General features: G+C 36.2%; 1 protein-coding gene across 1 annotated transcript in view; it reads right to left on the bottom strand.

Annotated features, from left to right (window-relative positions):
- LOC127620823 (bone morphogenetic protein 1-like) overlaps window positions 1-15032 on the bottom strand; it is a 118220-nt gene that overhangs the window by 39863 nt on the left and 63325 nt on the right. Inside the window, 7 exon segments of the mRNA XM_052094078.1 lie at window positions 2-96; window positions 1436-1631; window positions 3090-3235; window positions 5906-6022; window positions 6117-6219; window positions 6648-6763; window positions 14008-14132. Coding sequence (XP_051950038.1) covers window positions 2-96; window positions 1436-1631; window positions 3090-3235; window positions 5906-6022; window positions 6117-6219; window positions 6648-6763; window positions 14008-14132 — 898 coding nt within the window.

Below are 15032 nucleotides of genomic sequence, written 5' to 3'. Positions count from 1 at the left end.
AGTAACCAGGGTCACAAGCGCACTTGTAACTACCAAGCGTGTTGACACAGCGCTGCTCACAGCGACCATTGTCAGGTCTAGAGCACTCATCCATTTCTGCAACAACAAGAGCATCAGACCTCAATTAATTACGTGGTCTCAAAGCACCGTGGAAGAACCATTGAAAGAGCTATTTCACTCAAATAATAATGAAAAAATAAAACAACATATACATGTAAGAATGAAATTGGTTTTTAATTGAATTTTACTACGGATGCACTATATATTGGTTACTATATTGGTATCAGCAAATATTAGCTATTTAATTTTATTATTATTTTGGATTTGGCTGATATTAGATACTAATAATAAAGAGCTTCGGTTTCCTGCCATTTTTCACCAATGCACTTTTTCAGCTGTTTCTGATTACTAGTAATGGAATTTTTAAAATAATTTTGTTCAATCATAACCCTTCTAAAAATTCCAAAGATATATATCAATATTAGGGCTGTCGATTTAAAGAGTGATTCATTATATAAAAAATAATGCATTAAAAAACACAATTAATCATGTCACTGGACCATAATAAGGAATATTCCTTCCAACTGAGCAAGTCAAGCATGGAGTACCACCTGTTTTTCCAGGGGGCAGTAAGCAAAACTTGCTGTATAGGCAACGTGCAGCTTATCCAGAGAACAAACCACACTTACCGAGAGCAGAAAACACAAGATGAGAACATGTTCTTACATTCAAACAGCTTGATGGAGTGCAAATCCGAAGGCAGGGATCACAAGACATGTATTTCTATGTTTCAAACTTCATTTAACTTGACATAACGACCTAAAAATGCTACGTTTATGACGCAACACAACCGAGATGCTCCAAAAGCATCCGTCTGATGCAGGTGTACATTGACATCTCCTTAGACAAGCCCTTATGATAAATCTCTGACTTATTTACAAATTCAGTTGATAAATGGATTGCTTTGACCTGTAGGCCAATGATTGGCTTATGTTCAATAATATGAAGAAAAATTATATATATATATATATATATATATATATATATATATATATATATATATATATATATATATATATATATATTTTAAATATAATTTATTGCATTCTAAAGCCACTTTTTCTATTGTCTTTTTTAATGCTTCATTTGTGTGCCAATATAATGTAATGCATTTTAATTATCTGTATTATTATTTTTGTATAATATATATATTTAATTTAAACTTATATAAATATAACTATTTATAATTATTTAATAATTATATATTGAATTATTGTTATTTGAGGGGCTTTCTCATCAAATATTTATGTATGCGATTAATTGCTATTAATTCGAATAATTAATCGGAACACCGTGAAAATAACCGATAGACAGCCATAATAAATATATACAGTATTAAAAAAAAATATCAAACAACCATACAGCAAAATCCCACCTTTGAAAAAATTAGCTGCAAATCCAGCCTTGTTGACAGAACCGTCAGACACAAACTTCATCCAGATCTGGTTGGAGCTGGATTTGATGTCATCGGGTTTGTCATAACCACAGAATCTGCCCAGCAGAGGGCTGCTTTCCGAATTCCCATCACGAACTTCCAAGTAGTCGTATGCACAGTTGTCATGCCTCTCAATCTGCAATTGAAAAGACAAACGATTACAGTAAAAAAGGAAATGTACCAGACATAACATTAAAGGTATTGTTCACCAAAAAATTTTTAAATTCCTCCATACATATATTCTACACTTCTCTTTCTGTGGAACACAAAAGATTATTTTTTTTAAGAATATCCCGACACTCTTTTCCATAATGAAAGGGAATGGGGACGGAGGCTGTCAAGCTTCAAAATAACAATGCCCCTTTAATTCTAAATTTAAGTCATTATTCACTAACACCAAAGCTCTGAAATGGACTACAAACCAGCAACGCAATGGACTTGCTTGCACCGAGCTTCATAACGTACTTCCGCTCTCTAGTTTCCGGTTATATGCATTTACAATGTGCCATAGTTGCCTAGTTTGCGAAACTCCACTTAAAATAAGTGTTTGGAAGAATATTTTAAAGTCCAGATATTTACAGAGACAGGAGATGAAATATTCTTAACATTAATGTGTACATAGTCTTCAAAATTCAAGAGCCAAGTGCACATTTATAAAGGGAAAAATATATTTAGAGACAATCGAAATCAGTCACAATAACGTTAAAAATAGTTTTAATCAACTTATAACCCTAAAACGTACAAATAATTAGACTTCCCATGAATAGATCTCCACATTAAGGTGTGCTGAACATTGTTACCCAGAAACGCCTAAGCCGCACTACGTAGAGTGCAGACGCAGTTGTGCAAGGAATCCATTGATGGCAGAAGCCATTGATTTTCATGTGTCTCATGACCAAACAACACTGACGTCAAACCACAATCTCATTGACAAAAGTCTAATACCGCCATATTTGAGAGCTTCAGCAGAGCGGGAGACTGTGAGTAAATAAGAGCTTCGATTTCTGTCTCTTCCTCAAACAAAACTATTGTATGATGAGCCAAGTCCAACGTTATCGAACGTGATTTTGCCATCTCATATGAATTATTACGAGTTGCCATGAGACTGTGTTGGAGTGGCCACAATATTCTTCAAAAATTCTGCTTTTATGTTCCACGAAATAAACATTTGTGTTTGAAATGACACAAGGATTAGTAAATGATGACAGAATGTGTATTTTTTGATGAATTATCTCATAACATTTTTAAATATGCAACTAATTGTGACTGCAAGCAATGGGGTAATGAATAGGCACAGACGCTGAATGATGTTCCCTGTTCATTTAAACTAACAGATCTACAAAAGCCTTTTGTTCCAAATGCAAGGATTATGGGCAGATTTGTGTTTATTTACACCAGCTGGCTAGCGACAGCAGCCAATCTAAACCAAACTCAGGGCGAGTACAACAACACGGCATATCGGAATCAGCCAGACAAATGGGACAGAAGCTAAACTACGCTTTGAAGTCATTTTTTTTCCACTGATATATACATAATATGTGTATAAGCAATTAATTACATGATTATAAAGCAGTAATAACCTTTTCAATCATACCTCAAAAGACTGGAAGGTTAAGCCTACATGGTAGCCCTGAGCCACTGTAATCTTCCACACACACACTTTGTTGGGTCTGTAGTCATCTGGGTAGTTTGGAGACTGAATTTGACCATTGTCCTTCTTCACTTCCCCACCACATATAGCTGCAAGGAAATAAGACAACAGTGTCTTCATCGTCTTCAACATCACAATCCTTTTTTTTTTGGTAAAACTGACCTTGATATACCATAACCCTGCTGGAAAAACACATATTAGACCAGAATAAGTTGGTTTGCTCTTCTGAAATGCTGAATCCAGCTGAAAAGTGGCCAAAACCCCTCTAAAACCAGAAAACCGGCCAGCTTTCCCAGGCTGATAGACCAGCCAAGACTGGCAAACCATCATAGGCTGGTTTAAGATGTTTTCAGCAAAAAAGTAAGTAGAGTTTGAGAGTCAAGACAAATATGCAAGGACATTGTATTACAACAGAAACATCTGGAAACGGCAATGTTCACCTAATGGAAACACTGTTATTCATATGTCAATGAGGGATGGATCTAGGTTTGAGGGGCAAAATACTCATAATGAATGAATTTGACAATGAACTTTCCAACATTTTGGAGTCCTCTCAGCCCAGACAGTGACCCCGTAATGTCTGCTTACTGCCTGAATAACAAAGCCTAGATTGTAAGATTGCACAATGGCTTTATCAGTTTGGCATCTCACTGGCTGCATCCTAATTTGCATACTATTCATAATATATAGAGTAGTTACCCTATATAGTACTATATCATTACCCAAATTAATCAAAAGCTCAAGGTGCCACTATAGAGGCATCAAACAAAAATGTAATCGGCTTGTTTTAGTACCCCGACATGACCGGACAAACTAACATAGGCTCAATCAATGTGAGCTCGGGCAAGGTTACCTGTTTTTCGATTAATGGAAGACAGAGGGATGTTTAAAACTTTTTTGAAAACTGGACATTTTTCAGTTTTGTTTGGTGTTGCTAGGGATCACATAAATCTTTCATTTAACTTTTAAGTAAAAAAAACAAAGTTATTGAATTTAGCCATATCCTAGCATTTACACACAAGAGCAAATGGTATCTGAAAACTGTCTCAAGACAATTTTATGACACTGGCCTCATTTACATGGACACCAGAAATCCATTTGTTGCTAGAAAACCGCTCTGTGTATGTGTTTACATGCACAGTGTTCGCAGCTTTCTCTTAACTCCCATTTACATGCAGCTCAGTCAGTAAGCAGCTTTCTCCACAGCAACGTAATTTCCCACAACACTTGTGTAAATAACAAATATGGCATTCAAGAAAGACTTCACTATTTTATTATCTGTTGCTTGGCTTCATTTCCAGATATTCCAGAGTATTTGCTGTGTTTGTATCCTTAACTTTCAATCACGACCTGCAGCACAATTGCTCTGCAACAGTGGGGTTTCCTCTTATGTCAAAATGCGGGATTCCCCCAATATACTTGAGCGCACATACAAGAACGTGAGGGACAGTAGTTGATACTTTAATTTGGTGTGTATAAATTGGTATAACTTATAGAGAGGCAAGAAAAAGTATGTGAACCATTTGGAATTACCTGCATTTGCATAAATTTGTCTTAAAATCTGGTTTGATTGTTATCTAAGTTAAAATAATGAACAAACACAATCTTTTTTAGGTGTGGGTTAGTGCTACTTAGACTTATAAAAAGCACTTAAACATTTTGAGTTTTCTATTTTACTGATGTTGACCTTGCCTAGCAAAAAAAGAGATCTCAGATGACCTACGATCAAGAATTACTGCTTTGCTTAAAGCTGGAAATGGTTACAAATTTTTCTCGAAGAGCTTAGATATTCATCTGTCCACAGTTAGACAAATTGTCTATAAATGGATACGATTTAGTACTGTGGCTACTCTCCCTAGAAGTGGCCGTCCAGCCAAGATGCCTAAAAGGGCACACCGCAGAATGTTCAGTGATGTCAAATATAACCCTAGAGTGACAGCTAAAGACTTAATAAAGGAATCATTGGGACTAGTTAACATCTGTGTTCATGAGTCTACTATACTGAAAACAATAAACGGGCATGGTGTCCATTGCAGGATGCCACAAAGGAAGCCACTGCTTTCCAAACAAAAACATTGCTGCATTGTTTGGGAAGAACACGCAGCACTACATATGGAGTATAAAGGGCACCGTATACCAACAAGTCATCCTACTGGTGAAGTATGGTGGAGGTAGCATCATAATATGGGGGTGCATCAGAAAGGGTTCACATACTTTTTCTTGCCACTGTAGTGTGTATGCGATTTTCTCTTTTTGCATTGCACTCCCAGAAATGTTGAACGTTGTGCTCCATCCTATGATGTTAGTTTTCACATCTGTTCCACGCACTCTTCCGACACCCATCAAAATAACACTGTGTTTACATGGCCACATGAGCCGCATTCTCCAAGAGGAACCTAAGTGTGTTAAACTGGTTTCTCTTAACCCCTTAAATGACATAAGGAAATGCCACTTTCTGCACAAACCCTGGAATAAACCGTTTTCTTAATTGAATGTAAATGGGGTCATTGTACTGCATCTTAATATTGGGTTCTTATTACATCAAAAAAAATTATTTGCCATCAACAATGTAATACATGGTTCATTTAAGTATGCAAATTAGGATGCAGCGATTGTTTGAGAGTTAATGATTTCAAAACTGAAACAAAAACACACCAAACTTATTTTTTTTTAATGTCAGTTAAAAATGTCAAATATGACTTATTTTAGAATATTTGATTGTTGTTTGGTCAGTTCTTGGACCTCACTACTAAGAGTACCTTCATAAACAGCAGAGAAGCCCTTTCCAACCCAGTTGCTGCTGCTGCGGAACTCAATCCACAAGCGACTGTCTGTTGATATGATCGGTTCAGGTAATTTATCTCCACAGAATCGACCTGAACAGAGAGGCACAATACAATAATTCAACATCATAGCTTCACTTTCATTTGTATGTTTTGTTCATTTGAAGTGTCAACGGTTCTTTCAAACCTTTCAATGGAGCTTTCCTCCAATATCCGTCTCTGATCTCTACATGATCGTACCAGCATAAATGACTTCGGTATAAATCCATAGAGGTGAAGTTCAGAATGATCTAGGGAATAAAACATCATAACACAACATAGGACAGAATATTTTCATCAAACAAGCCTTACAATTTTTATTTATCTGGAACAAATAAAATCAGGATCTCGGTTAGGGTGACAAATTTGTATATATAAATTAATATTAAATACTTAAAAAAAACACTAAAATAACTCTAATATAATTATAATAGTAAAGAATAGTAACAGTTACAGTATATAGTTGTATTTAACTAAATATTTCAATATATGCATTACAACATGTAAAATACCACACCGAGACATCTGAAAATGGATTTTAGTGATGACTCAAAGAATTTGTGAATCAGTTTTGTGAAACTCTATGTGAGACCAATACCACTTTTTACTGAATGGCACAAAATACGTCCTTTGTAACAGTTTCACTCAGCTGATTCATCAGAGCTTCTGGTGTCTTCACCTTTTCTCCAGGTGTGACTGAAATTCTCCAGATGCAGTTCATATATGCTGAATAACCATTCGGAAAACCAGGAGAAGACAAGTTCCCACTGCTCTCCTGCAAACTGTCTCCACATCCTATGAAGAATTAAAAGAAAGCAAGGAAGGAAACAAGAAAACAGGAAAGAAAGGAAGAAAGAAAGAAAGAAGAATGAAAGAATTGAGAAAGAAATAAAGAAGAAAAAGGGAAAGAAAGAGATGAAAGAAAAAGAAAGAAGGAAATAAAGAAAGAAGGAAAGAATAAGAAAGAAGGAGAGAACAAGAAGAAAAAGGAAAGGAAAAGAAAGAAGAACAAAAGAATTGAGAAAGAAGGAAAGAAGAAAAAGGGAAAGAAAGAGAAAGAGATGAAAGAAAAAGAAAGAAGGAAAGAAATAAAAAGAAAGAAAGAAGGAAAGAAAATAAGAAAGAAAGAAAAAAGAAAATAAGAAAGAAGGAAATAAAGAAAGAAGGAAAGAATAAGAAAGAAAGAGAGAACAAGAAGAAAAAGGAAAGGAAAAGAAAGAAGAACAAAAGAATTGAGAAAGAAGGAAAGAGGAAAAAGGGAAAGAAAGAGAAAGAGATGACAGAAAAAGAAAGAAGGAAAGAAAGAAAATAAGAAAGAAGGAAGGAAAGAAGAAAAAGGAAAGAAAGAGAAAGAGATGAAAGAAAAAGAAAGAAGGAAAGAAAGAAAATAAGAAAGAAGGAAAGAAGAAAGAAGGAAAGAAGAAAAAGGGAAAGAAAGAGAAAGAGATGAAAGAAAAAGAAAGAAGGAAAGAAGAAAGAAGGAAGGAAAGAAGGAAGGAAATAAAATAAGAAAGAAAATAAGAAGGAAGGAAAGAAAATAAGAAAGAAAGAAAAAATGAAAGAAGAAAGGAAAGATCATTAGCTGTCAACATTCAAAAGGAGTTAGCAAGTGCGCATTATACATGTGTGATTAGCTCTACACAAACACCCATGGAAGTTTTATATTCCTTAATTTAGCATTGCTGTGAGTCATAAAGACAACAAAGGACGAAAATCTCATAAAAAGCCACTACATACATTTTAAATAAAACAATCCACAAGCAGCATACTGCACCAAATATTCCAGCCATTAAATACATCACTGTCTGCATCACTTCAGTCTATTATTATGGACTTCTACTGCCAACTCCAACCGTACAACAAGGGATGCACTGCTTGCACCTCGGATTTCACTGGATATGAACTGCCAAAAGATTCCAGCCGGACTGCGAGGCACACCTCACTGACCCCTGCTTGCAGCGTCTTGGTCACAGAATGGACTACACTCTCTTAAAATGGAAAACCTCTGCATTAAATGAATGCCAACTATAGCCTTCATCAGCCAAATAAAAAGGGACGCTGGATCTATGTGCACCTCCACAGTAAATTCGGAATGGATCTTACAGTTCAATCAATATCCTTTAGTTTTAAGCATTGCTCACCAACATCTACTCAGTTTCCTCAAATAATACATGACTTGTATTTACACATAGCTTACTAATATTGGCATTATATTCATGCAGTAAAGCCAGGGAACTGGCTCTCCCAGCTGAGAGCTGAAATTTTACCATTTTATTGAGCATTGGTTACTTGCCACAGTCGCCTTCGGCTTGCATACTGGGGACCTAAAAAGGCATAATTTCTAAAGCATAATTTTCAATCATGTTTTCATTTAAACTGCTCAATCAGGACTTTCAGACATTACAGTGTCATTTTCTGTTAAGCTCCTTTGAAATGATTTGTGTTGTAAAAGCACTATACCAACAAAAATGACTTGATCGAAATAAATACACATGGCAATTTAGCATTTATTAATTGTGCCATTTCTTTATATAAGGCCTAAATAATAGTAGTTTAAATAATATAATATATTCTAATATAAGAATATTGTTCAGTTAGCTTGTCATTATAGCAAAAATAAGGTAATGGCAAGCACACATACACTCTCCTTACAGATATTACTTGGCTACTTACCAAATAAATGAACAGGAAATATGGATTTGGGTTTATTTTATCATGCGATCGAAAAAAGACTGGCGTCATACAAAAGATATAAAAATCAGAAAAATCTGTTGCATGGGACAACAGTCAAATATATAATTTAGCTGCAATTGACTGATCAGAATCAATTATTCCAGAGAGCTATGGTATAAAGTGTAAATCAAATATATTAGAGTAGATATAAAATATACTGTAATTTCTAATTTAATTTAATGTACATCTGTGATGTCTTAAAGTCATCATTGAGTAGTTGAAATGAAAACCTTGACTGAAAATCATGTTTTAAAAAATGATTTGTTATAAGGTCCCCAATGAGCAAGCCAAAACTCCATAAAATATTAGTTAGTTGAGAAAAAAACCTTGGGAGTAACCAGGCTCAGCTGAGGGAACCAGTTCTCATCTGGCTATACAGCATGAATATAATGGCAATATTAGTAATTTACAGTATGTAGTTCCTGTAGCTCAACTTGTAGAGCATGGCACTAGCAATACCTCAAGATCATGGGTTCGATTCTAAAAGAACACACAAACTAATATAATGTATAGTTAAGGTCAAAAGTTTATATACACTTAGGTTGAAGCCATTAAAACTCATTTTTTTAACCACTCCACAGATTTCATATTAGCAAACTATAGTTTTGGCAACTAAGTCGTTTAGGACATCTACTTTGTGCAAAAGTTTTTACTGTTTACAAACAGATTGTTTCACTTTTAGTTAACTATATCACAATTCCAGTGGGTCAGAAGTTTACGTACACTAATTTGACTGTGCCTTTAAGCAGCTTGGAAAATTCCAGAAAATGAGGTCAAGCCTTTAGACAATTAGCCAATTATCTTCTGATAGGCGGTGTACTGAATTGGAGGTGTACCTGTGGATGTATTTTAAGGGCCACCTTCAAACTCAGTGACTCTTTGCTTGACATCATGGGAAAATCAAAAGAAATCAGCCAAGACCTCAGAAAACAACTTCGGACCTCCACAGTCTGGTTCTTCCTTGGGAGCAATTTCAAAAATGCTTGACGGTACAACATTACTCTGTACAAAAAATAGTATGCAAGAATAAACACCATGGGACCAAGCAGCCATCATACCACTCAGGAAGAAGATGAATTCTGACTCCTAGAGATGAGCATAGTTTGTGTGAAAAATGCAAATCAATCACAGAACAACAGCAAAGGACCTTGTGAAGATGCTGGAGAAAATAGATAGACAAGTATCTATATCCACAGTCAAACAAGTCCTATATCAACATAACCTGAAATGCTGCTCAGCAAGGAAGAATCCACTGCTCCAAAACCACCATAAAAAAGCCAGACAACAGTTTGCAAGTGCAAATGAGGACAAAGATATTTTTTTTCTGGAGAAATCCCCTGGTCTATTGAAACTGAAATGGAACTGTTTGGCCATAATGACCATCACTATGTTTGTAGGAAAAAGTGTGAGGCTTGCAAGCAGAAGAACACCATCTCAACCGTGAAGCATGGGGGTGGCAGCATCATGTTGTGGGGGTGATTTGCTGCAGGAGTGACTGGTGCACTTCACAAAATAGGTGGCATCATGAGGAAGGAATAATATGTGGATATATTGAAGCAACATCTCAAGACATCAGCCAGGAAGTTAATGCTCGGTTGCAAAAAGGTGTTCCAAATGGACAATGACCCCAAGCATACCTCCAAATTTGTGGCAAAATGGCTTAAGGACAACAAATTCAAGGTTTTGGAGTGGCCATCACAAAGCCCTGACCTCAATGTAACAGAAAATTTGTGGGCAGAACTGAAAAAGTGTGTGCGAGCAAGGAGGCCTACAAACCTGACTCCGTTACACCAGTTCTGTCTGGAGGAATGGGCCAAAATTCCAGCAACTTATTGTGAGAAACTTGTGAGAAGCTACCCAAAACATTTGACCCAAGTTATACAATTTAAAGGCAATGCTACCAAATACTAACAAAGTGTATGTAAACTTCTGACTGGAAAATGTGACGAAAGGAATAGAAGCTGAAACAAATCATTCTCTCTAGAATTATTCTGACATTTCACAATCTTAAAATAAAGTAGTGATCCTAACTGACCTAAGACAGGGAATATTTTCTACAATTAAATGTCAGGAATTGTGAAAAACTGAGTTTAAATGTATTTGTCAAAGGTGTATGTAAACTTCTGACTTCAACTATATAACTTGGATGTGCTGAAAGTCACTTTAGATAAATTATAAACGTATGTGTAAAGTTTTTTTGTATTTTTATTACATTGCAATGGTAAAATACCAGCAGTTTTATAATTCATGTATGGGTTTTTAGCAATGTAAAAATGGAGCAAAGAGTGAAGGCCGAGTGTGGAGTGTGTTCAATGTTTGAAACCATTAACAAGCAGTCTGGCAAGCCACAGCAAGTGACAGACACCATAAGGAATGCTATGCAAGCTATCTGCCACACTTCCACCATTTTTTCCAACATGTGATTTTCTGCATACTATCCTGCGTGGCCAGATTATCCACCCATGACCACTGCATTGATACAGCATAATGTGATAAAGGTTCCTCCAATATGCTTCAGCCAGAACTTATATGAGCAACTGTCCCAACTGTGATTATTTATGGGTTCCTGATTTTTTCAAGTGGTAAGGAACTCAAATCTCAGATTCACTGATTGCATGTGATGCATTCTTGAACCAATGCTTTGAGTATGCTCTCTATTACATCTTGAAACTTGAAACATGAAACAGCATTTGCAATTTACCCATTTTCTGCAATGTGATCATTAAAATTCAATTAAATCGGGTGGTCAATGAAAATTCATGTAGCATGGTAATTTTAATTTAATCCATTGTGATTTAATTGGAATTCAACTGCTGTGAAAATTGGCCAAGAAAGAGCAAAGAGAAAGAGAACAGAGAAAGACCTAAATACGAGTTTGCGCTGGATTGTGGAGGACTACTCTTTTTGTCACTCACATTTGCTGAGGCGTCTTATTCAAATCTATTTTTCCTTGTTATTAATGATTATTATATCAATTATAGCTGTTTTTCTATCCAAATGTTTCACATTTTAAAGTGCATTTCTAAAAATCGTTTCTGCACATTTCCATCCACTACATCGTGCATATTATCTTGAGGGAGGCCGCCTTGCCACGATGAAGCAGCTGAATGAACTCCTTGTTTCGTGGAAGGTTGTATTTGTGGTATTGGAGCAATATTACATTATTTTATTAAATGCTGCCAGGAGACGCTGCAGAATGAGTGTGATATCTCATGTAATTAAGGCCAAAACGTCTGTTATGCCCATACTCCACCAGAGTCTGTATTCCTGGGAGCACCCGAACTTAATAATGTTCTGGTGGATTGTGAGGACCCAGTTTAATGACCAGCTGTGGGTTTGACACTTCAGAATGTCAAGGGCTATGTTCGAAAAATGATTTGACACGGTTGAACCTTTGGTGGGGTCAGTCACATCAAGCTATCACAAATCCATAACTTGTGCACAAATGTTCAAAACACATCAGGGGTTTGCAAATATACTGTTTACATTACCTTAATGCACATTTTGACTTGTGCAAAAATCTATCCATAAAATCCATAACTTGTGCACAAATGGTCAAAACACATCATGGGTTTAATGCACATCCATTACCTCAGTGCACATTTTGAATTATGCAAAACTCTAGGGAATCCACCTCTGCATAGCACATATGCTTTTAAGGGAATTTTGAGAGTTTATGAGCATATCCAGCATTTCCATTCAGGTATTCTTAAGTGATAATTTAAAACTTGCATAAAAATTGTAGGGTTACTTTAGTTCTCCATTCATTCCCACCTTCCTTTTTCCAGGGAGTATTTTAACTTTAACAGTTAAAATATACTGTTTTTAATAAATAAGTAAAAATAAAAATTGTAGTGTAGAAACCCAGAAATGAACTGGTGTTAAATGATTGAATTTACTATCTGCAACATTTTAGAAAGCCTGCATTACCTCCAACAGTAGCCTAAATCATTGCCTAAGCAGTTTACCTATTGCTAAACATTATTTTCCAGATTTGTAAAGGAATGTTTATAGAGGGTCAATTTTGGATTTCATGTTGACTAAAAATTGCTTTTTGTTTTTTTTTCAATTGGGAAAAAAAATCCTTTCACAGTTCTAACGATCAGTTTGGACACCGCATTTAAGCTTAAACTCATTCACTCTCTGGTGGTGTCTGTTTGAACATCTCTGTAGAGTTTACATGGAAAATGTCTTGACCCCTTGTACTCCATTTGGTTGCATTATCCTAGAAAGCAAGTGTTCTCTCTTGATTTATCTGGGAACGAAGACAGATGACAAACTTCCTGTGCTTGCCCAGTGTTTACCTTCCCCCGAACTGGGAATCACAGTGGCCGTCGCCAAGATACTGCACCATATCAATTGTAGATAAATCTGAGAACCCTTGAAATGCTCCCCCCAAATGATCTGTCATGTGCTCCACCAATAAACAGATCACTGCACGTCTTCATTATGGAAGCTTGTAAAAGCTGCATGATAGTGCTGCCCAGACCTTACTACAAGTGTAGTGCATAATACAAATGCATAATGCAGAGTAGGGGCAACTAGTTGATTAGTAAAACAGTCAACACGATGGGATCACAGGACTTTAGCTGCATTTGCTGTGTTCATGGCGACAGCAGGAGGAAAGTTGATCTGTCCACAATCTGCATCCCAGTGTAACTATGTGTGATTAGCTCTGGAAAATATCCTGTACTGGGCAAATGTGGAATTTGGAGGGGGCAAAAATATGGGATAGTTAATTTAAAGTGTTCACGTAAAAGCCAAATTTGTTACGAACTGCCCAGAAACTAATCATATATTACCCAGAAGCTGAAAGAAACTATTAACATGTGGGAAGCAGCATGAGTCTAGCAATGGAGATTTGCACAATTTAGTTTTTCACACACATCATCTCAACTGTGTGGACCCCTTGTACTCCATTTGGTTGCAGTATCCTAGAAAACAAGTGTTCTCTCCTCTTGATTTATCTGGGAACGAAGACAGATGACAAACTTCTTTCTTTGCCAACAAAGAAATAAAGAGCCACAAAGAGTATGCATAGGTAAACATTGACCCGTCGACTACTTTTTAGGACAACTAGTTAAATTTGAGTGTTCCAGCAAGCCCTAATGAAGAGGCAGAGAGTAATATTTTATTATATGCCTTTTGATTGATGACTTCGATTTTTATCTCCACCATTTCTCCATTGTGAGTCTCACAGTAGCTTCTCCTTTGGTAGTCGTACAGACGGATGTTGACATTTGGAAAAGTTTACATTTCTTTAATTCTGTACAATTGCTAAGCTTACATAACTTGGATTCTCTTACTTGGACACTTGTAAAGTTTGCGTGCCTGTGCGATGTCTCCTTTGCTTAATCTTGTCCTCTGACCGATGGGAGGCCGAACTCCGTTCACATCATATCTTGGCAGAATGGTGTCCAAGAAAATCCCTCTAGCAGACAAAAAAAAAAATCACTTTAATCAGAATTTATGCGAACACAAAAGACATATTTCTGGAAAAACCAAGTGATATGATAATCCTTTTATATCATTCATCTTGCCTCTTGTCCATTCAATGTCTCTGAGTGTAAACAGAGATTTTATCTCACAGGTAATGCTTTAAAGTATTGCTGTGACAAGTTTTTGCAGATGTAAAGAATGTCAATGGTGGTTATAATTCAACAGGCTGCAAAATAATTTGTATGGAGCATACATCATGCCAAATGGGATTCAAGCAAAGCAGTGTTATCCATAGACACATTCACTGTAGTTTCTTTCTATTGTTCGTCTACTCTTTTCTGTTATAGTAACACGGCATTGAGTTTAACTAGAGAGCACTACACCTACAAACTATATTACAATTTCTGAAAAGCAAGAGCCCCGTTTATACCTGGTATTGTATTAACATCCACCTTGGGTGATCCAATTACAAGTGGTCAGCAAAGTCGAGACGGATTGCCGTTTACACCTACTATAAATGTATGTCTCAAATGAGTCTTTGACCACACAGTGACCACTTGTAATGGGATTTTGTTGAGGAGAGGGTTTATAATTTTCTGACTAGTGTGTTACTGCACGTTGTTAGGCATATTGAAAATGTGCATGTAGATCAAATGCTAGCGTGCAAAGTTGAAAAACAATCTTGTGAGCACTTCTGAATGTGGTTTGGGTGATTGGATCGCAAAATCCTGTTTGCATCTGTATTTAGGTGATTGGACCACCCAAGATGGATATTGACACCAGGTGTAAACAGGCCTAGTTGTAATAGACATAAGAATAAATAATGGATGATAAGTTGATTGGAATCATCCTCAGCCTCATTTGACACACTCTTGTACCACCAATGAAACAT

The sequence above is a fragment of the Xyrauchen texanus genome, chromosome 27 (genome assembly GCF_025860055.1).
Source record: "Xyrauchen texanus isolate HMW12.3.18 chromosome 27, RBS_HiC_50CHRs, whole genome shotgun sequence".
Taxonomy (NCBI): domain Eukaryota; kingdom Metazoa; phylum Chordata; class Actinopteri; order Cypriniformes; family Catostomidae; genus Xyrauchen; species Xyrauchen texanus.
The sequence above is the reverse complement of the archived record's forward strand: the minus strand, read 5'-3'. Positions and strand labels throughout refer to the sequence as shown.